Source organism: Vidua macroura, chromosome 1 (assembly GCF_024509145.1).
Source record: "Vidua macroura isolate BioBank_ID:100142 chromosome 1, ASM2450914v1, whole genome shotgun sequence".
NCBI classification, from domain to species: Eukaryota; Metazoa; Chordata; class Aves; order Passeriformes; family Viduidae; genus Vidua; species Vidua macroura.
In genome coordinates, this window is record NC_071571.1 from 83,376,977 (window position 1) to 83,401,113 (window position 24,137).

General features: G+C 35.7%; 1 protein-coding gene across 2 annotated transcripts in view; it reads right to left on the reverse strand.

Annotated features, from left to right (window-relative positions):
* The window catches only part of ADCY2 (adenylate cyclase 2), a 204,211-nt gene that overhangs the window by 39,959 nt on the left and 140,115 nt on the right, over positions 1 to 24,137 (reverse strand). For both annotated transcript variants that reach the window (XM_053971425.1, XM_053971419.1), the window contains 7 exons: positions 23,860 to 23,992; positions 23,354 to 23,530; positions 21,999 to 22,042; positions 19,614 to 19,694; positions 15,430 to 15,499; positions 13,001 to 13,098; positions 7,262 to 7,346 (listed from right to left, as the gene is read on the reverse strand). In XM_053971425.1, coding sequence (XP_053827400.1) covers positions 7,262 to 7,346; positions 13,001 to 13,098; positions 15,430 to 15,499; positions 19,614 to 19,694; positions 21,999 to 22,042; positions 23,354 to 23,530; positions 23,860 to 23,992 — 688 coding nt within the window. The remainder of the gene's footprint in view (positions 1 to 7,261; positions 7,347 to 13,000; positions 13,099 to 15,429; positions 15,500 to 19,613; positions 19,695 to 21,998; positions 22,043 to 23,353; positions 23,531 to 23,859; positions 23,993 to 24,137) is intronic.

A 24,137-nucleotide genomic window follows, 5' to 3' on the forward strand; every position in this document is an offset into this window, starting at 1 on the left:
GATAAAAGAAAGAATCAGTTGTTGAAAGCATGCAAGTAGGATAAAACATCAGATCTCAGTAGCATTAGAGAGTATCCCAGTATTTATTTTAAGTGGAGCTTGCAGAATATGGTTCAGTGTTTATGATTTACTGACTAGAAATAATAGGTATTTGTAGAATGAGAGGTGACTAATGTATTACCTTTTCATCTGAACATGTTAAATCTGATATGACAGCACAGCATGATAATGAGTAATAACCTATTTTGAATATTCAGGACATTAAAATGTATCCTGTGTTGTCTTTCCACACACAAAAACCTACTTCAGCATTTAATAAGATGAATGCTGTCTTTCTGAGTGGGATCAAGGAACTGGTGCGAGAACTAATTGTGACAGCTATGTTGTAGATGAAAGGCAGTGTTTCAAGAGCTGTCACACTTCTCCTTCATATGCTAGTTGGGGTTGGAACATCTTCACTGAAAACTTCTTATTTACAGAAAGCCAATGAATCACATTTCTACAGTTCTATTGTTGTTCTTTTCATTTTGCATTCAAATACAACTCGATATTTTACCAATACTGATGTTTCAAAGAATGCAATCATGAGAAACAAAATTCAGATTTTTTTACATGATCATTTTCACTCAGAGTTGAAGAAGACACCAAAGTTCAAACCCAACTGCTGACAGCAATTACACTGACCTAAGCTTGTAGAAAGGGGATTTTGCTATACAGACACAAGCTTTTACTTTACATCCTTATTAATGCTGTTAATGTTGACAAAAAGGACCAAAGTACTTCTAAAACAAGTACTGTAACACCAAGCTTTTGAATTCCACAGTGGCACCTGTAAATCTAAGCCAGGAATTTTGAATCATACAAAATGCATCCAGGTGAAAAGTCTACTCAATTTCTACTTCTTGTAACTGACTGGAAAAATCTAGAATCCTGAATAAAGAAATAACAGCAAAACTAAAGTCAGCATCACGTTTTTAGTTTCACCATACTTTGCAGTGTTAATTATCCTTTACAACAGGCCATGTTAAAATGGCCATGTGGTTCACTTCAGCTGTGTCATTCAAAGGAAAGAACACATCAGTGTGATGCCTAGAGAGGCTGATCTGGAACAGAGGCTGGACAGAGTTAAGAAGCAATAAAGTAGGTATTTATTAAAAGGCCTTCAAAACATACACCTTGGGCTGTACAAGAGCCCAGTTTTGGCTCTACCCAAGATGGACCCAAGATGGATGTAAGGTGGACAACTGATCACGAGTTTTCGCACTTTTGTAAGTTTTGGTCCATTTACATATTGGGGTTAATTGTCCAATTACAGCTTCAGACCATGAAGTCCCATCCTCCCAGACTGCTCTCCTCAGTTCACTGATGTTTATACTTTTTAGGCCCGAAGCGGTAATGGTGTCCTTGGTACTCAGGCTGGAAAAGGATTGTTTTATCTCACTAAACTGTGAAGAGAACTTGCTAACACTTTATATGAAGTTCAGAGTCACACACTAAGGCAGTACAGAATCTGAAAAATATGAAAGCTCGAACTTCAGGCATCATTTCCCCCCCAGAGAGGCTTGACAAGGCCTTTACCTTGTTGAGTGTCTATTCTAAATGTCTACTAATAATAGGTAATTAATAATAGAGAAATAGCTAACAACAGTAAATATCTAACAGCAGTAATAGTAATAAAAATATGCCTTTAGGCAGTCAGAGTTCAGTCCTAGCACTTCCCATGCTGTTTTCCTTACTCAAGAAAACATACAATCACTGTGCTATATGCTACTTTAAGATGTTCTCAGTTCCTCCCATCAAGGTTTTACTTTTTCTCAGGAAATATTTAAAGAACCAGTAGTTTTGAGAAGAATCAAACCTGAATGACATTTTAAGGACAATGCTCAGGGCACGAAACTAGACGAAGGATTTCCGAATGCTACGTTCTACATAGGCCAAGTCTCGATCTCCAAGTGAGATTCTACCATCCAAAAACTGTCTCACATAACAGGAGCTCTGATCTGAGCCCATATTCCAGTACTAGCACATTATGGGGATCAGCTCTCAGATAATATAGCTACAGACCATTGAAAACAGTCTGGATGCTCTCTGCTTTCCTGCTTTTTTAGTAACTGTAGGAAAAATTGTTTGCACATTAGAAAGCACACTTGGGTATTTGACATTAACTTACAATCTCATCATGGGCAAAGACACTAAAGGGCAGCATTGCTGGATTTAAAAAAGTTAATAAAACAGATTTTTTGGCAAAGCAGACATAAAGAATGTGGTTTTCATCAAGTTAAGAAATTCTTCAGCTGGCTTCAATCATGTAACTAATGTTGTAAACTTGCAACTCAAGAAGCTGAGGAAGAAGAAGGATTTTTGATTGAAATCAGTACACTTATAACAATTCTTGAAGTCTGAACATGGTACTTAACTAAGTGGTGATGGATTTGCTGTTGTAGTGCCTCTGCTAGAGACTCATGAGAATGACTTTTAGGACTGATGAGCATTTCATGGACCCTGTTGTAGGTGCCAAAGTGCCTCTTTAGGTTCTCCTTGCCTAAACAATCCTGTTTTAATCTTCATTTACAGGCAAAGCATTACTACTGAAGAAATTAAAGGGCCTAGATATTTTATCTATAACCGCATTAAAAGACACTCATTTCAAAGATAAAATTCCAGACTGAAAATAATTTCCAAGTAGTGCTGGTGCTGACATTCCTCTCCTTACAGAGCTTTTAAATATCTTATGGGTACACAGTCATTCTGACTGTACCTAAGTACCAATGCCATTTGCTTTAGAATAAAATACAAACCCCTGCAAAAAAAGGTGAAGATTGTGTATCACTCTTTATACAGTGATGTGGTGTAAATAACGTGCTCTCTTCTAGCAGGGACAGGGCTCATGTCCTGGCTGCCCTTTGTCAGAGACTTCAGTAACCTCAAATCAGAACATCTTTCTCAACTGTGAAGCCAGTTATTTTCTGCTGTTTCTTCTGTTGGTATCGTGTTCTGCTAATTCCATGATTCAATTGAGCATCTAAGAGAGACTATGAACATGTTCAGATAAGATGATATTACTTGTATCTTCTCTGTTAGCTTAAGTAGTCAAACTGGTTTGCAAGGTATAAACATATGCAGCAAAAAAAAATTCCTATTAATGAAATGTTACTGGCACAAAGAGAATGTCACATCAATTAAGTGCATGCATGTCCCAGGTAATGCAAATAGATTTTTGAGACAGTACTTGCACCAATGCATAAAGAACATCTGCTTGAGATTAATACTTCTTTGGCCAGCTACCCCAGCTACCCCATAGATATTTCCTTCACATGTTTAGTGTGTTTTTTTTTCCCACTGAATGCATTATATTTTCCAATGTAACATTTAGGTACCAGATGTCTGCTTCCTTGCATTCACAGCAGGAAGTAAAACACATCTAACATTTACCAGGTCTGAGGCATTCCACATGCATTCTATGAACTCATCTGTACTTCAAGAAGATAAAGAGAAAAGACACAGAAAACACATGAGTTATAGGACACTCACTGTCCTCTATTCTTCTATCTGGGAAAGAAACTCCTCAAGCAAAATTCAAAGAAAAGATTCAAAATTAATTAAAAAGAAGGGCCGACATTTAAAATATTAAAAAATAAGACAAAAAGGATCTTTATGACCAAAAATACTCATAATCTTTAAGACTATGAGTAACTCTGAATACTGTATCTATCCAAAAAACAAAAAATATAAAAAAAAATTAATAGGCACAAAAAAGTAATTAGAACATAGAAGATATAAATTCCTTTCAAGTTTCAGGATATATGCCATTTTAGCTAGGATTGAGCAAGGTTTCGTGCCTATGGGCAAATGACTGTTTGTGTGAGAACTGTCAGCTCTCCCTGCTCTTGGCCTGTTTGCCCAAGACCTGCAGGGGATGCCACAAAGACAGGCTCTGGAAGTCTGTAACATCCTTATTTGTGCTACTACAGTGCTGCATTGTTGGATGGAAAAATTCCTATTCTTCTCTAATGGCTGAATTATCACTTCATCCCAGACTGAGCTGGGCCATGCTGCAGTGCTGCTGAACAGCAGAATCAGAATCAATTAATAAACTCAGAGTGAAACAGTGAGCATAAATCTCTTCTTACAATATTGCAATTAAATTCCATAAGAGCTAGTAATTTTAGCATTACAGTCTGGATCTTTTTTTTTTTTTGGTTTGTTTTTTTTTTTTTTTTTTTTTTTTGTTTTGCCAAAGAAATGAAAATCATACAGAGAAATTTGTACAATGTTGTTTTTTGTGAGACTTACTCTCTGTGGTGGTTACAGCCATTTGTAATAGGTGAAGACTGAGAGTGCAAAGTGTCGAAAGTACTAAGAGAAGTACTAAGACATATAACACAGTGATAGCCAGGTGTCCTAAACTGAACTTAGATTTTGCTGTCTTTACTGGCATTTCAGTTTCCACTCTGTAAATCTTGTTACAGTCCTGTAAATATTTGACTGCTACTGCAAGTTTATGGATGAGGCTCTGGTGCTCAGGTTGGTGGTAACGCCTAACCCTGGTTAAGGCACCTTGGGAACACCAGGGCAAGAAAAAGCCCAAAATGTTGGGCAGAGAGAGGAGGAGGAAACACAAAGAGAGAAACAGAAGAGGGAATCCCAAGGCTGGAGGAGCAGGCACTCCATGCTGGAGGCAATGACTGCACCACAGCCCATGGAAGACCTGTGCTGGAGCAGGTGATGTTCCTGAAGGAACTGCAACTTGTGGAGTCCTTAAAATGGAGCAGGGTGGAACTGGGAAAGGAAGGAGCAGCAGAGAGAAATGTCTATGCACCAACCAGTCTCCACCCCTACCTGTACTGCTTGATGGGAGGTAGAGGACTCTGGAGCAGGGGAGTGAAGGTAAATTTGGGATAGGGAGGCGTAATGGCGTGGCTTTAATATTTTGGTTTTGTTTCTTACAACACAAATCTATTCCAATTGGCAATAAATTAAATCAATTATCCCCAAGATCAGTCTGCATTTTCTGTGAAAGTAATTGGTCAGTGATGTCCCTGCCTTATCTCAAGCCTTGAGCTTTCTCATCCTATTTTCTTACCCCATCCTGAGTGAGGCAGAGTGAGTGAGCAGCTGGGTGAGTGTCTGGCCTGTAGCCAACTCACCACATTTCATCTCCCAGGGTCAGACAGGCACAAAAAATTCTTGGGTTTTTGGTGCATTTTTAAGATGAGAGATATTTGGTGATTTAAAACTCTGTAATTGTGTGCAAGTGCACGTACACATAAGCAAATCTACATTTACTACATGTCTTCTGTAAGGGAATCCAAAATGTACCTCTTTAGAAAAAGAGGTGTGAAAAAACCCCAAACAAACCCAAACCAATTCAGTCTTAGGATGATAAAGCCTGATTTCTTTTAACAGTGTCAGATACCAATATTAGTTTCTTTGAAATTTTAGACTTTTTCTTCTAAAAAGAAAACATTTACAGTGATGGGTCAGATAGTGCAATAAATATGCTACCAAAATATAACATAGGGTGTCACTGTGGATAAAGCTGCAAAATAATGTTTGGATTTTGACACAAAGGAAGAAATCTTAGGGAGAGAAAAAGGGAAAGGAAAACCTACTGCTTCTTTTGTTAGCTGCTTCCCACCTGTCACCCTAAAAACTACATCCATGCACATGAAAGAAAGACAACACTGCATCAACTACAGTCATAACTTCCTGAAATCTTCTTAGCAGCATAGTTTCTGTATTAGAGCAGCTGAACTCAAAAAGACATAGACATAAATAACTGCTCTTCAAGTTGTTTAGGTTAGAACATGACAACTGGCAAGTCATCAGAAATGCAATGATAGGTCTCCATTTCTATTTACAGTATTTACAGTACTTATGTGACATGGGCAACAAGGCACTGAAAATAGGTTAGATATTATTCAAATGGTACAAGTCTACAACTCTGTCTTGGGATATTGCTTAGCCATCCCTTTAAATGAAGAAAAATGTATTTGTATTCCTCCTAAGTAACACTATAAATAAAAGCCCCAGGAGAATGTATATGTCAGCACTTCTTGATACCATTTCATTAGCACCTTTTCTTCCTACAGGAAAAGGCTAGCTTTTCTTTGAAGGATTTTTTTTTTAATTTGCTTATTCAAGAGTAGTCCTCTGACTTCATCATTTTATTCTCAATTTACTGTCTATAACAAACAGCAGTCAAGTATAACATTTCATGAGAACTAATTTTTGCTGTTAAGTAATAGCATACCTCTAAGACCTCACTCTAATGATTAAAAATATTTAAGAATATAGTTGCATTACATTTCAGATTAATTCCTGAGCAGTGGCAGCATCCCAAACTTATTGGAAAGGTAACTGAAATGTATATTAATTATATTTTCTTAAAAATATGTCCTGGTTAATTACAAGACTCACAAGAGAAGACAGAGAAATTATAAAAACCTATTTCCTCTGTTTTTTTCTTTAACTACCTTGTCATACTCTTTTATTGCATACTAAAAGAATTGTCTTACCCATGTGCTTTTTTTATAAAAGATCTTTCCATTTTCTCTATGCAAGCTTATGCAAAGACAGAGAAGGAGAAGTGGGGATGCCACATTCAGATTGCATTCACTTTCTTACGAATCCTGAAACTCCTTATCCTTATTATAGATATCTATATGAGAACTGAAAGGGGGATATGCTGAAAGGCTGAATGGTTTGCTCAAATAGTGAATTAAATTCTCAAACTCAGTATAATATTACATACACTAATAGGTATCATAATAACACCTGGACCACACAGTGAAAAAACTGGAAATTTACTAGAACATTTTTATATTTCAAACAAAATTGTTATGGTGAAATATTCTTTAAACTCAGAAAATGGTCTTATACAATACTTAAACAAATACACAGTCCTGCAAATTAAAGTAATAAGATGAGTCACCTCCTATAAGCACAACAGGAAAAAAAATTTGAAAAGGCAATCTATCAAACAATAATGAAAACCTCTCAGATGATCCAGCTTCATATGAGAAACAGAATATTAGTGTTGATACAGACAACCACTGCATTGGCATTTTCTGCTTTTCAGATAAATCAGGACATTTTACAGAAAACCAACATGGACAAAACAATGTCCACAGAAGCCTGAGCATGCAAATCCTTTCTCCTTTAACTGGTACTCTGCAAAGGCAGAGTGACTTGGCAAAATCAGAATATGTTATTTCAAAGAAACCATCAACTAATGGATTAGATTTCCTTGAATACCTACCAAAAGCTGTCCAGCGAAACAGATAAACAAAATGAAGGAAAGAAAGAGAAACGCAGCCCCAAATGAAATTCCAAGAATAGAGGTTCTAGAAGAAAATGAAAACAGGTATTAGTGTCTTGGTTACACATTTGTAACATGACATTTCTTTGTCTAAAATACTGATGATATGAAAAAGTACTACGTGCAAATTGCAACTTCCAAACATCAATACCATGGAAAACCAACTCAAACCCTCACCTGAATGGCAGGCATTTCCCCTGACATTTTCTCAATTCAGAAATGATTGAATTAAATTACCTCTGACTTGCAAAGTTATTACCATGAGAAGCTAATAATTTCCACATGTATAAAGACAGAGTACATTAAGAGAAGCAATGCTTTGTTTTGTTTTAACTTTAGGAAGCTTGTATTAAAGAAGATCCTCATTGCTTTAGTTTTTTGTTGTTGATTTTATAATAATATAAGAGCCTAATAGACATACAAAATAAACTTGCTGGTGGTGTACATTCACCCCTAAAAGAAAATTGCACAGGTCAGTGATGTCCATTTTCAGCAGAAGCTGCAATATCTGTGATGCTGATCAACCTTACTCAGTGCTACTGTTCATCCTTTTCTTGTGTGTTATAGGACAGTCTAAATAGGAAGGTCTAGCCAAAGCAGCATCCCTGAATACTCAGTAAACAGAGATTCAGCAACAATCTGTGCATTCCTTCATTCATTCCTTTATTGATTCATTCTGCAAACGTGGAAATTTCTCTATAGGAATACCACAGTAGAGCATAATTGCTCCATCAGGCACCATGTGAGAGCTTCTCAGCACATCTGCTTAGGGAAAGATCCAGTGCAACCTAATTATGTTTAATGAATGCCAAGAGAAGATCAGAAGCTCTGGATCAATGGAGTTGTTTTAAGCATGGGAGCTAGACGCAGTCATGAAGTCCCTCACTTCAGTACCTGCTTTCAGGTTTAACCACAGATTTGACACTTTTACAGAATTAAAAAATATTTCTCAACTCCTTTGAGCCTCAGAACACATCTTACTTTATCAGACATTATATGCCAGAAATATTAAGAAACATTTTGATCTGTTTTAACAACTGTGTTATACAAAATATTTTCAGGAAAGAACAAAAAAGCGTTAACATCACCAACCAATCTGATGCCATTAAAAGTATTTTGGAGAGCAATTGATGAGCTTTCCTTCCATTCATTCAGAGAACTTGTTATATATTAAGCATTAATCATCAGATTTTGGGCTGCATCAACACAGCTAATGAAAAACAAACGACTGGTAATTCACAACATATATTAATCATGAAATAATATTTCTTTTAAAAGTCATTGAAGATCGTTATTGTTTATGAATACACATTCTCCAAGATCTTCTTATTGAGACTGAGACAGTAAGCTGTACATCAGAGTACTAAAACTAGCTTCTACTCTTAGGAATTGAAAATCTAATAAGCAACAGAAGAGATGAAAGAAAAAGGAAAAAAAAAACAACAACTAGGAAACTAAAACCAGAGCCAGTTAGGAAAGAAACAGGCTTATTTTTTACATATGCATAAACACTTCCAATCATATATGTCCTTAATTAGCATTCAACCCTTCCTACATTTCAAAATATAACTATTCTTTCTCTGACATGAAGAATACAAGAAAGGGGTCTCCACATCTTAAGAAATTACTCAACACAGGAATACCCTTATCAGTCAAGTTTGGAGTGCATCCTTTTAGCAGAAGAAATGTAGATGTTTGGGAAACTGGAGAGCAAGGGAAATAAAATTAACATGGCATAAAGAGAGCTTATGCAAAGAGTACTTAATCTCCCGGGCAACAGGCAAGAACAAAAGGTCTTTGTAGCAGCTTCACATAATCAATGATGTTATTGAGGGAGCACAAGAATTACACAGCAAGGTGAACAGGACAAAGAGAAAAAGACTGAGGGTAATAAAAAGTGGTGTCTTAGAATCCAGCTTTGAGTGGTGAAAACAGAGAAACAAACCCATAGTATTTTTGCTCCCCACACCCCCTTCTTTTCTGGAAACAGCAAGACTTCTGCTTCACTTAAGCTAAGACAAAATAGTTTCATGCTGCTCCTAGAAGGAAAGAAGTGGGCTGATAATGCTACAAAGGGAAGCAAAATGCTAAAAATTATGTGCCACCATAACCAAGTCTCATTTGAGGCAATGACCATAGGAAAGACATAATATGATTTCTTTTTTGTCACTGAAACCTTATAAAACCAGTACAGGTCTTTACAGTGAACTAACCTTGCTTTTGTTGTGTAGAGCTACCAAATGCATTGCATTGACAGATTCGGGCAAAATATTTAGTCAGAGGAACCCATGAAATTGCATAAGCCAGGTAAGTTTTTACCTGCCTCTTCTATGCTTCAAGGAATGACCTTGACTGTAGCTCTCTGCTACAGTCCCCCACCAGAAATCCAAACAGGACAACCTTTGACCATAAGCTACAGAGAGCCAGTTTAAAAGTGAGGAAACAATATGAGAATTTTTCAAGCTTCAGGTAGTTCCATGTCTAAATAATTTATGATCCTAGCTAAACTTGCATTTTTCTGGTTTCATTAGGATATATCTGCTTTGGACAATTCCTTTTTATCAGTGGTACGAGATTGGAAAAAATTATATTTATTTGTATCTCGTTGGTAACTATTTAACTGAAAACCAGAAATTTACTGGTGAAGATAAAGATACTGAAAAATGCAGAAAAGAATGTGGTTTGTCTACAATTTTGTAAATTTTAGGAAAATATGTGACTTTTGGCGCATGTCCTTCCATGCAGAGAATTTCCTTAGCTTGTGGATAATTGTTACCCATGTTCTGAACAACAGGACTGCAAATTCTCTTGAGGTGATAAAATCACAATGAAGCCACTGCTACTGACAATTATACAAGCCAATATTGAATTCAGACTTTTTTGTATCTAATAGTAGCTATTTATTTCTTAAAGGAATCTGTATTTTCACTAAGGCATCAAAAGATTCAATAGCTATGGAGACTGTATGGCAGTTTCAATGTTCAAATAGTATCAGTTCAGTTTTATAATTCCACTTGAGTTATTGGTGTTTGATTTATTACAGCAGAAAAATAGCTAATAATAATGATTTCCTTTCACTTATACCATCTTATCTCTTCCATGCCTGCTTTCGGACAAAATTTCTAAGTACTACCGCTCCTATGAAGAAATTCAGTTGTGCCTGATCAAAAATATTATGTGAAGGCCTCCTGACTGTGACTGTTAGTTTGGCATGACTCAGGTAAAAAGGACACAGTTTCTTGAACACAATGGCCTCAGAGAGTGAAGACTTGGGAAGAATCTTAAATGTAACCTAAATGCAATCCCTTGAATACTACAAGAAGTAGCTCTTATTCAACAGAAATATCCTTTCATCAATTCACCAGTCTGTATTTCAAAAAACCAACACTACCAATTCTATGCTAGTATCAATTCTGTTTGCTTAAATAAAGAGTGTAGGGTTGCTGTGAATTAATAGACATATATCTCTCACTTGGGAAACCAAGAATTCTAGAGAGCTACTGCAGGCCTTTTCCAAGGAAATGTAATGATAAAGATTTGCTTTCATTTAATGCCAATGAAGACCTACTCCTCATCATACATTTCACCCCATGAAGACAATAGTTTTCTTGATTAAATTTATAATTACCACTTTGTGCAAAGCTTATTATTAAAACACCACATCACTTTACTAACCCTAAGAATATTAAAACATTAATAAATCTTTTCAGCCTTGAAAAATTGTCTGGTGATCTTGAAGAAATGACTTAGTTCTTGCAACTTGCTGGATGTTATCCATCATCAAGTATCTCCAAATCTACTTTTAAGCAGCAGGCTGTGTGCCTGCACAGAAATCAATGATATTACACTACTGAAAAAACAGATTAATGGAATAGTGAATCAATAAAACCCCATGACAGATTTAGTTAATCTCCCTGTCTTCATTAGACCACCATTTAAAAATCCTGGGGAACTTTTGGAAGAAATCAAAAAGGGTAGATAGAATTTTAGTAGGAAATAAAATTTGCAGCATCAGAGTATGTTCAATTTAAGTTGCATTTGTGATGACTACATACAATGGTGGTTTTTCAGCTTTTGTTGTTGTTGTTTTAACTTGCAATGCTCCCAATTTTCCAGAAAAGATGCAGGTTCCAGGATAATACCTTGCCTTTCTGTCTTCCATTTTTGCATCTATTAAAATAATCCACAGACCACCTGAAGCTGAATACCATTAATGTATTTGTAATAATTTATTTTACACTTTTGCTTTTACAATTTAATATGCAGCCCTATAAAAGGATTGTAAGACACCTAACACTTAGTTAATGAAAATGACAAAGCATTTATAAATGTATTTTGCTCTGATGTTAGAAATACCAGAAATACCAGGAAGGTGAAGGATATTTTCCTTAGCTGAATACAGCTTCCTAGAGTTCACTGATATTGTGATCTATTTCAATGAGATAAAGAATTGGATTAAACAACATAGTAAAGGATAGAGCAAAATGAATGTTTGACCACATGTAAGATAGGTGATATATCTAGATTCATTGTCATTACTAAAATCAAAACCAAAAACATCATACTGCTGGCTGGGAGAAGTTAGATCCACTTTTGGCTTTTGGGATGAGGCAAAACATGAGTTTCCCTAAATCAATTCTTTTACTTATCAAAATACAGTATGAGCTTGTAAAATAAAATTTACCATGTCTTAATTTCATATTTTTAATAATGCCCAAAGTCACACTCAAACATGTGCAGGATACTGCTGAATTCTTGGAAGAGTGTCCCTTGCTTTGTGCCTTCATTTGAGAAATTTGCTGGGAAACTGCTGCTGTAACATCTGAATAGAAGTCCATAAAACTTTATATGTGTTATAAGTATGCAGCATGGAAAGTCAATTTATAATTTCCTAACGCTTCCTTCTGGCTTTGAATTAAAATGTGAGTAAATACTACGGAACAAGACGAATCACTCAGCTGTGGTTATAAATAATAATCTTGGAAGTACTCTACAGGAGAAAGGACTATGAGTTAAAAATTACTATATGACAGGGAATATGAAGTGTTTGCTTTAGAAACAACTGCTGTAAAACAAAAACCAACTTTTCACTGTGTAGACAATCAAACACAAAATTTAATTTTAAGAAGTCTAATAAAATATCCTATATTGGAATTGTCTTCCAGTTTTCAGCTTTTCTAGAATAAGCACAAATATAAATAATCTCATAATATATAAATTCTAATAAAAATATTTATTCCAGAAATGCATTTTAATATTCCAAAGTTAACTTTATAAATAAACAATTGATGGCTATTAATGCTGTTTTCATTCTTAGTATAGCAGTATTATCATAGTGATACGTTAAATACATTTATTTACCACAGTTCCAACTCTGCAATCCATTTTGTCTTACTCCAATGTCCCACTGTCACACTTATTTTTAAATGCAAAGAAAAAAACTAAAAGGAATGAAGAATTTTTACTAATGTTTGGCATAACACTATCGATAGTGTTTAAAATTAGAAACAAGCCTCACTTTGAAAATTGGTTGAAATCCCCATTTTTTTCTGTTCAATTTAATTTCCATGAATTGACATCTGTAAACTAATAATTCCAAATTGTTTTACTTATATTTCTTTTTTTTTACAGTAATTAGCAAATATACATAGGAAAAAGTACACATTAAATATCACTTACTTTGGCAATACCAGAACCTGTACAACAAAAATGCAGAAGAATATAAGACACGCACAAGTCACATAATACTTGAATGCAGGCAGAGTAGTTGCTCGATACTAGAAGAAAATAAAAGCAAATGTTAAAAACACAATTGCCAAAGCAGATAAAATAGCATCCAACTGAATTTTCAGCTTAAAGATGCACCTATGTATAGGCAGTTTTTAACAACAGTAAATTTCCTGTTCTTCAGTGACTACACATCCATTCACAGAAGGCTAGGGATTATAAGACATAGTATTAATACTTTTGCTTATTGAAGAACAGTCATGTCAAATGGTTTTGCCTTGTTCCTCCACTGAACAGATTATCCCAAACTCATTGTAAAACATTTAATTAACAAAAATTTCCCCTCCCCCCCCCAAAAAAAAGAAGCCCTACCAAAAAGAAAAAGTTAAAGCATAAGTTAAAATATTTTTAGGAATGGCCAAGCATTCTTCAAAGATTCCAAAATTCTTTTGTGATTAATTCCTCAAACTGATTTTCAATTATTGATAAATATTGAATGGGCTGAAACAGCTACAAAAAATGCAATATTAATTTAGACAGGAAACTTCTGAGCACAAAAAGTAGCAATGTGTAAGCTGCACTACAGAGCATAGCTAGGAAGCACAATAATATTTACTGAACCTATATTATTACTTCAATTAAAATATTTTATGTCTTTGTTAAAAGGCCTCATATGTCCACTATTAATGTTATGTTACTACTAAATACTTGATATTCTTAGGAGAGAGTCAATTTGATCTGTTTTGTCATGAGAAAAATTTATTTATCTCTAATTAGTCTGTCTAGAGACATGAGAATTAAGCAATGAAATATTTATCAGAGTTGCTCTGCTATTTGAGATAGATATATCTAGGTTGAAACCAATTAAGTACTCAAAGGGAAATTATCTAAGTAGCTATTAAAGTTACTTACCCTATCCTAGTTTTTTGGGTTTTTTTTCCAAAGGATAAAAGTTCAAGATTTAATTATAAAAAAAAACCAAAAAAAAACCCCCAAAGATTATTTTAACAAAGTGCTGGAGATACAAACTTCAGAAAATGGAAAGTGCATGAGCTGTGCCTTCCAACTGCAAGCACGCAGCTGTGTCTCTGTGCTTAATGCCAAGTTCTGCCTATGAAACCAGTGCACCAAACTTTACATGAATATGTAGAAACTCACTTTGGCAACACACAGCTTTTTTTACTTTTGAATTGTATGACAAATTAAAAGCAATTTTTATCACTTATCTAACTGAATTACAAGGCACAAATATGTCTTTGCTTGATGGGTACCTTGCAGCTAGTTCTGCTCTTCCACCTGTTGAATATGTTTGTAGTGGTCCTGTTCAACAATTTTGAACCTTGAGCTGCTACTAAAATTTCACAGAATTCCAATCTACTTTTAAATCTGTTTCAGTGTTTCACACTTCTCCAGGCATTTCCTAATGAAGGCAGGCTACTCACTCCTTAGGTTAAAAATTATTTTGCTTTATTATCTTTCTGTACTTTCAGGTCCCATAGGGCCAGAAAAGCTTCTGTTTAAACCAAAAGCAGACTTCTTACTAAGTTCTTTAAAGCCAAGACTGGACTCATGAGTCATTAAAAGGCAACGAAATATTAAAAAGCTGGATCCAAAAATGACAATTAGCTCTTTGCCATTCCACAGCATTCTACATCAAGATATTGGACTTCTACTGGAAGCATTGACTCAGCCAAATAACTTAGCTCCCAAATTTTCTCCCAAGTCATTGTCCAAAGTACACATAATGATGTATTTCTCTTAAGTTCTCTTTCAGAATTCATTGGTTAGTAACAACCACATTAAAATCTCATGTGCTGCCAGGCACAGCTTTGATCCAGTCAGTGATTCCCCCAAACACTAAGGATGAGACCACACCTTCTCTCTTAGGAAGTCTTCAAAACAGGCTCAAGGAGCCTTGAAATCTTTTCCACCCTAATGCATCGCCAAGCAACACATGCCATTGTCAGATGGCCGTAACAACTATTCTGCTGAACTGTGAAAGAATCTGAAAATCATTTTGGATGCTTTGAACTGAAAAATACCTACAAAAATAACTAAGTATGTATTCAACCACCACAGGGTCCACAGAGGATACTTGCTGGACAGTGTGAGCGCAGCATGGTAATACTTCCTCTAGCCCCTTCTCATCAAATTCACCAATTTACACAGCTAGTTGTGGTCCAACCCACCTCTTACTTCCCCAAAGGAAAGCATAGCTGTTCAGCCATCAGCTGCCATCAGCTGCTCATGAGAAAGCAGAAAGAGGCAACTCCCCAGTCTTCCTGCTGAAGCTGTGTCAGTGTTAGGAACACACTCAAGGTCCACAGGGCCATAAAACAATGAAAAGGCCTGACTTATTGAACTTACTGAAAATAACTTACTTCTTTTTCCAGAGTTTTATTATAGAAAAGAAGTGATATCCTTTGAATGTCTTCAGATTTAAGCCACTGCCTAGAAAAGAGAAGGAACATTATCACTAACATAGGAAGAAAGTCTTGTCTTTTTCTATTACTGAAATGCAGCAAAATAAGAAAATAAGTTGGAATTAAGCAAGTTCACGTGTATTGCAGTGTATATGGTGAATTTCACTGACAGTAAAAATGGAGACTGAAAATCTCCTCTCCTTTTTGGCTTCTATTGCTAAAGTACACATGAAAAAAAAGCTCAGATGAACTATTATTTTTCTGTTGATCATGCCTAAGGAGAACAGATGGAGAGATTTATATGATGGAATTCTAACAGTGATATTCCACTCATGTCCAAAATACTGTAGTATATCCAGTGGACTGAAGAGGACCTGAGACAAAACAGGCCTTGACAAGGTACCTTTAGGAAGGGCACTATTACAATATGCAGGAGTGGTGGGTAGGTAAGTTGCACTTCACAAACTCCTAGTGCAAATGAAAATATAACAAAAATTATTAAAAGAGGTGGGGGGATTTCATCTTTGAACTGTTATGGTCTCTTGACCACAGCCCTATTTAGATTTAGATCTTTTTGCTGATTATAAAACCTTCTTCCCTGCTTTAACATGAGAAAAAGCATAAATACTTGCATTTAAATGACAAACCTATTTTAAACTAAGTGAATCATGACAAAAGTTTGACATAACTTTTACAAAATGAGATGTTCTAATATGAAAGTCTACATTTATTTTAACAGACACTCAAAAAGATATAAAATATTTAAATGTCAAGAGGGTTTGGCTGCTTGTAAATCAAGGGCACAACACAAATTTGAAAACAAAAAAATAATTATACAGATTAGTTCTGTGGACACGCAGTACTTGATCTTGAACAATAGTAGCAGGGACTGAGATTTTTTTCCAACATTTCCAGCAATAACTTTAAATTAGGCTCTAAACTAGTAGTGTAGCTAATGCCTTCTAAATAAAAGGGAATGTCTCAACTGACAGTCTGTAATGCAAATAAGTAGCAGCAGTTAACCACAGTGGAACATATCCTAAATTAAAGTCCTGGAGAACAGGAGTGGACAGAGTGGAGTGTAAGCTATTAGCTTTAATTTGTGAAATGGAAAATATTTGTTTCCTTGCCTGGGAGACTGTCCCTGTTCCTGTGCAATCAGCTGCATTAAAAAAAGGGTCTGTAAACATATTCAGTTCTCGGAATGCTTAATTCAAAGATATATTTCCCTTTTTGCTCTGCAATGGTTCCCATCTGTGTGTGATCACAGTCAGGTTTCTGAGAAGAAAGAGAACTGGAAGGCTGGTGTACATATAGCACAATTTTGTTTGGGTTCAGCTGTAATCTACTGGAGAAAACATTCAGTTTGCAGAATATTTTTGATAGACTGTAAAAATGAAAGTTTTTTTCCATTTAGTTACAAAAATTAAACAAGAAGTAACCCTCTTCCCCAAATAGTTAACAAATTTCCTGTTTTTCCTTATGGTATCTGACAGGTGGATTGATTTAATTACCATCAGCACACTGCTAAAAAGTTCTCTCTGCAGATCTACTCCCAAGGGCTCAATTTGGTTACACACTTGATCGCATGTGAAGTCAGGAGTGCCATTTAGAGCACGTGCTGCCTCACACTCCATATTACAAGCTCACGTTTTCAGAAGCTTTTAGTTCTTAAAAGTTCAGAAAAAAAACTGTACTGGTTTTACGGAGCAGACACTGAGAGGTCTGAGATGAGGGAAACAAATGAAGTGGAGACTGAGTACAGAAGAGGGAGCACAAAGTCACACACCTTTGGCACAGACATAAGGGCTAAAAAATTATGCCTTCAGCCCGACTCCCTGATGAGTCTGAAAATTGCCAAAGTATTTGCTAGTACATGAGGACATGTCTCTTGGGAAACTAGGTACCAAAGTTTGGCTTAAATTCTTTTGCAGTTCCAGGAACAACACAGACAGACATCTGAATTCTGCCTGTAGCCCCAGAGGGGTGTGGTTTCATAGGGCTCGTACTGGTTGACAATGTACAGCAAGAAATTATGCACAGAACATAGCAGCACTGTCACATAAAGGAAAAAAGAGCAAAAATAGTGTGTCCCTTTAGCACAGCAACCTCATCACCGAGGAACAAGTGGCTTTACTTTAGCCCCCTCTGTAGGTACATATTTAGCTAGCAGATGACCATCCCTCCATCTCATGTCCTACAGGACACCAAGGCTTGAGATGGCTTAGCTAGGGCTGCTCGTCCCCAGCCTGTGCAGGACAAGCACTTGGGAGCCAGGAGAGCTTCGTACAAGATACGGGGAAAAGAAACCCATGGAGAAAGTGTGATGTTACATCCTAATGGCTAAGGCACAGACGCTCTTTGTTCTTCACTCATTCTTGTAATAATGGTTTTTAAATTTTCTTCATTTAGTCGTAGACCTATTTGCCATATAATCCAAATGTTACACTTAAAAACATTTAGAAATGCCTGTTTTCTCATAGACTTTCTTAAAACTTTCTCCTTGAGTCACAAAACCTTTTGTTTAGTTTCACAACCACTAGTTCATTCTAGCTAATAATGTTATTTTCATTTGGATGAAAAATTGAGGCACAAAAATATGCACAATAATAAAGAAGACAAAAATGTGATTGGTTTTGTGTCCTAAATGTAAAAAATATTTTATTTATCTCTTTTGTATGCTTAGCCTTCACAGGTTGAAATATTATTGAATTACCTTGATGTTTGAGGAATCATCACTTTTCATAACTTATACGTGAGTATTAATCAATTGAATCATAGCTTTTAAGAGATTCATTCAGCAAATCAATACAGAGCTAGGTAGAGAATCTCGTTTTGGAAGGTGACATTCAGACTTTCTGATATATAAGATAATTTCTTATATTTCTGCAGTTTCCCATGTAATTCACAAAATGCAATGAAACATTTTCACAAACTTTTTAAATCCCCAAGTTTCTCTGAATTTTATGTACTAATTAGATAAGACAGGGATTGCCTAAGATAAAAAAGCATACAGTAGGCTCACACCAATATTTTAATGTATTTATACAGATGCTTTACTTTTGACAACAAAACATCATTTTTGAAATCCTTTTATCAGAGCAAGTATACCTAAAGACACAAAAAACCTGCCAAAAGTTATATAGCTGTTTTAGGCAAGTCTAGAATAATCACATGATCTACCTATCACATCACCTACCTTATTACACTGTGCTCACTCTGTGACCTATTAGTATCAGCACTCTTCTAAAATTACTGAAAAAAAAATCCTAAATCCATTTTCCTAAAGTACCATTTAACAGGACTAAAAGATGAAAAAAACCCAAAATGTGACATATGAACATTTAATAATTAGGTGTAATACTCAGCTGATTAAGATTCTGAGTAACAGAAGTGGGGGGGGAAACGTAATTCATCACAGTTATTGTCCGCATTTTTGAATGGCAAGTCCCTTATTTCATCAGAGAAATAGAAGAAGCTTGAGCACTTATTTTGGGCTGGGATTAATGTCCTTCTAACCTTATCTATTCACCAGGAAACAGAAAACATCATACTGCCTCCAGCTCTTCCTAGGACACAGAAAAAAACACATGGCAGGTTGTCTTGCCCAGCAATTCCAACATGCCATCAAAATTAGCCTTCTGTAAGAAACCAACCAACTAACTGAGAGACATTAAACTATGGTATTAGGGAAAGTTTCTAATCCTGAGGAATTGTTTCTGTGACAAGTAGAAAGCATCAATTTTCACATCAGAATGATGTGAAAATCATTCTGAGCCAGTCATTTCTTGTGTCTTACTTCTCTGCCCCCAGGTAAAATAAATCTGTAGTGTCACATCCATGAGTCTACAGACAAACAGTTAGAGAGCAGACTCCCTCTGCTAGGAAGATCAAGAAAAGTCAATACTTTTGTCACACCATGATTCACAGGCACTGTCTTATCTCATATAGTAGAAAATGTTACTTTACAGCCTATCTTCAAAATGTGCAGGGCTTCCTACGTCAGTATTAGTAACACCTTTACTGTTTTCAGACTTGGTGTGCATGTGGGAGCAAAAAATATTAAACACTGCCCTCTGTTGCAGATTTATGTCAAAGTTGGAATGGACAAAGACAACAAAGGATAGAGGTTAAAGCCATACTTTTGGGCATTGATTCCATCAATGGCTTGAATCATCCTCTCATTCAGTTCTTCCTCAAATCTTCTTTTTTGTGATTTTGTTCTGAAATGAAAAATGTGGGAAGTTATGTCAAAAAAACAGCTATCATAAACTTGTAAGTCTATAATCAGTTTTTAACATTTATACTGCAATAGCAACTGTAGGCATCAGGCACAATGACCCTCATAATAAGCTCTTAAAAAACATCATAAGCCACAGTCTCACTCACAAATACACACACACTCACAAATCTAGAGCTTAGCTATTAGGGAGCACTTAAATACAAACATTTCATAAGAAAATATTTCATTAATAACCAAGAGAGCTCAAGAAATTCTGGTCTAAGGAAAGTCTTCCACAGTGTTATGAATTAATGAAAAATAATGGGAATATGCTCAAATTCATAAAGCATTCCTATTTCATGCAGGTTTCTTTTCTTAAAAAACCTTGTCAGAATTGTATGATGAGCACAATGTATTAGTGCACTGAGGCATAATAGGTATCCCTTAGCAAAATCCTGCTAAGTCTTCTTTTCTTGGAAGTACTTTACTATTTTTAATAAGAAAACTAAGCAATGACTGAAATTAGTTTCAAGTATACATAATATTACTCTGTTTATGAACCTTGTAACTCATCTGCAATAAAAAAAGCTTCTTTACATTTGACTGGACTCAGCATGAACCCACCAGAGGATCATCACAATGGTTTTACCTTTGCAAATATAAATTGCTGCAATCATCAATCCTTTCAGTAGCTGTGCTTTCCTTGAAAATGACATATCTCAAATATTGACAGGTGATGTCTGTATCTGAAAACTTAAATCCTCTGCTAACTTAAAACCAGTGTTTTCTAAGAAGTCATTAGTCAGATCTAAAATTTGACTCTTTCCCCACCAAAATATTCTTAACCTACAAATTGAACCCAGTCAAACATGAATTTTTCTCAACATCAAGTTTTTTGGTTACTTCTCTAACACTGATAACCTGTTGCAAGTTTCAAATTAATACAGCATTTGTACTAGTGGACCTACAGAAACTTTAAAAAACACAAATCATTTCATGCCTATTCAATGCTAGTGAATTTAGGTAAGCTAAATGAGCTAAAACTCATTTTTCACAGAAATCAATCATAGAAACAACCTAGGAAAAATGCACAGACAGATGAGGAGACATTGTCCAACCACAGTTATCCTCCTGGCAGATCCTTAACAACATAAGACTATTGTGTAATGCATAAAAGCTAAGACTTTCACAAACAGAAGCCTACAGTCAGGCTTCAAACCCTACATTTGCATATTCTAATAAAATACTGATTTTCAAAGTGCTTATGATCACTGCAGCTCTATCCTGTGAGAATGATTAATTAGCTTATCTAGCGTCCTACTTACATTTCTCACTATGTCTCACTATGGACATTAGACACCAGTAATGGAAGAAATTCCTTCCATGATATGGTATCAAGACACATTTTTTGTGTGTTCTGAATCTATTCTGGAGTGGTGTTTAGAAACACAAAAGCAAGAACACTTCAGAACTGCATTATTTCCAAATGCCACAGTCCAATGGTCTTTCACTGACTCATAGAAAGTCTTTGGACATACTGTCCAAATATAAATGTGAAGTTTTTGAATTAGACTCTTTTTGTTAATATCATTCATGTTCAGTCAAAACTTGTTCACCTTCTGGAACTTAGCAATATTTTAGATAATTGCATAGTAACCAGAGACAATAACAATTCAAATTTTAGGAAGTTCATTTAAATGACTTTACAGTGTTATGATATCACCATCTTGTCTTAGTCATCAAGGTACCAAGCAACACCATGAAAACTTAAAGCTATTGTGATCTTGCAAATGTTTTGTGTAGCAGGAGCACTATAAAAGACCACAAAATACCTTCTGAATATCTACTACTGCAAACATACTAAAGGCTTTAAAATAATAAACCAAAATACAAATACAAAGCAATTAAACAAATATACAAAATGTGTCTTTTAGTACATATTATTAGCTGTTGTAAGAAAAATTATTAACAGCCCTTTCCATCTTCCCTTTTCTTACCCCTCTCTGGGCTTCCTCGCAGTTTTCCTGTATATAATTTTCTTCCAACTGGTAGAGTACCTGGTTTGTAGTAGGTCACCAAGATACCAACTCAGAATAAAGGTATTTGTTATCAAGAAGTGAATTTGCAATTCATAAATAACATGTCTGCAAAATCTGTTTCCATAGCCCTTCTTTATGTAAGAGGTATCAGCACTTACATAAAAAATAGTCTGCGTGAGCAATGGCCTTCAGTATTTGAAAGCAAACCAATGTATATTTATTTATATAGACTTTCTATGAATAAGTAATTTTTAAGATTGATTTACCTTTCTCTGCAACGCTGAAAATGATATTGCCCCATGGGAACATCCTAAAAACCAACCAAACAAACAAAAAGACCCCTATTAATTACAATAAACTTTAATAATATTAAGTTGCTTTTAAAACAGTGTTGAAAACAGGGTCAAGTAAGGAGAAAAGTTTCCAGTGTAAATATTTTTAGCATTCGATAAAAACTGTTTAAAAGAAAAATCTAGCTAGAAGTGAAGATGGAGTGACCTGGAATAAAACTCATCTATCAGGATAAACACAGGATAAACTAATACAACAGTCTGAATCCAAGAGTGTTTTGCTTTACCACAAAGACTTCAAGGCCACCACTGTTTGGATGTAGCCCAAACTCTTGCCAGCTTCAGCAAAAACCAGTTTTAAGTGTTTTTGGAAAAAACAGACCTGAGTGTCCAAATACAGACAATGGTGATTATTTTTTAATTAATAGCAACAGCAGCCATCACAGCCACATTTATTTTGTGATTAATAGTGATGGCTGGATACTTCCTGTAATGAACCTGTCACAATCCACATTCTGATGCACTATATTTATTATAAACAAGAATATGTCTCACCAGTACAGGAAGGAAATTGAATACCAATGTTGAAAACTATCTGAATTTACCTTCACGCATTCTCTTTTAAGAAGTAGAAGATAATGCAATGTGCAAGCTGTAGATTGTCAGTATCTTACTGACAGCAGTACAACAGTGTTAGTAAAATTGAAAAGAAATCTGTTCAGTGTAAAAGGTACAACATTGAAATACAGTACTCTAAAACTCAGGCCTTCAACCACAGCTAATGACTTGTAGGTGCACCTTCAAAAGGTCCATGTTACAGTAAGTATGGATTTGGTTCCTGGGGTACTCTGAATAAAGTCCATTCAAAGTATCACAGGGATTATTTTAACTTCACAGCCGTTGCTCCAGGTTTGGCCGTTTTCCAAATGGAGAATGTAGCTAAGCACTCAATAAATCTCTAGGAATTTCTCCCTATTAAAGGATTTCCTTCATAAAGGTGTTGCATTCTGGCTTTATGTTCAAAATATCTTTCCACAAGACAAAGAGCGGCACATGCTGTGACTTGGGGTGGGCCTGAGCTCAGAGGGTCAAATTTTGTGCTTTAGTAAGTATGCCAGACTCCTCTTAATTCAGAGATGCGCTTACAGGAAGACATGGCTTCTTAGAACCTAACCCAAAACTGGAAAAGCTTCCAGCAAATTCACTGCATTTATGCCCTGTACAACTACATGCATCTTCTTCCAGCAGAAATAACCAGGTATTCAGCAGTGAGCAGCTTTTTCCTTTCAAATATTGCTATATTGTACGAAATGACATAAGTAGGCCCCTACTGTTGTGCTTATCTTGCCGTTTTCAGTGGTCATGCTGTCCCTGTGGTGCAAGTGTGCAAATGGCTTGGCTGCTCCCCAGGATTCCAGGTACCGGGTCATGCGGACGGAAGCTCTCATTTTGGCTCCATCCAGAGTATGCCGAGGCCGAATGTGGTGCTGAGGGCTTCGCTTCTCTCCCTGGTTGACAGAGGACAAAAGGTGATGTCAGCCTTTGTGTTCACGACCTTTTGAAGCAGCAGTGCATCATCTAGCACCACAGATCTCTTTGATAAGGGACTTATAAATGGAGAGATGCTAAGAACCTGAAATTCTTAATGATATTGCTGGGAAACACCAGAGACTTATTTCTGAAGAGCGGGAAACATTTGCACTGCAAACATGATATATTTGTAGGCATCAGTAACAGTCCTGATCAATATCTTATTGTAGTGAATTATTCAATAAAGAGATTAGTGGTCCTGCTCAAAAACAAGTATGACTGGCCACAAAATAAAAGTACTACTAACCTTAGGATTGATTACAAAGTAAGTCTTAACATTATGCTCTTTCAGATATGGGTCCCTCACATCTCCGTCCCCATCTTCCACTTTGTAAGCTCCATTCAAATGTGCCAAGGTGACTGAGGTGATGTGAACACGACTGAAATAATATTTTAAAAGAAGGACAAAGTCACAGATACTGATCAAAAGCATAATTTAAACCTGATCAACCTTTTTTGCTTGCTTTTGGATACACCTTTTATTTGCTGCTCACTTCTTTTTCAGTCTCTCTAATCTAAATTTTA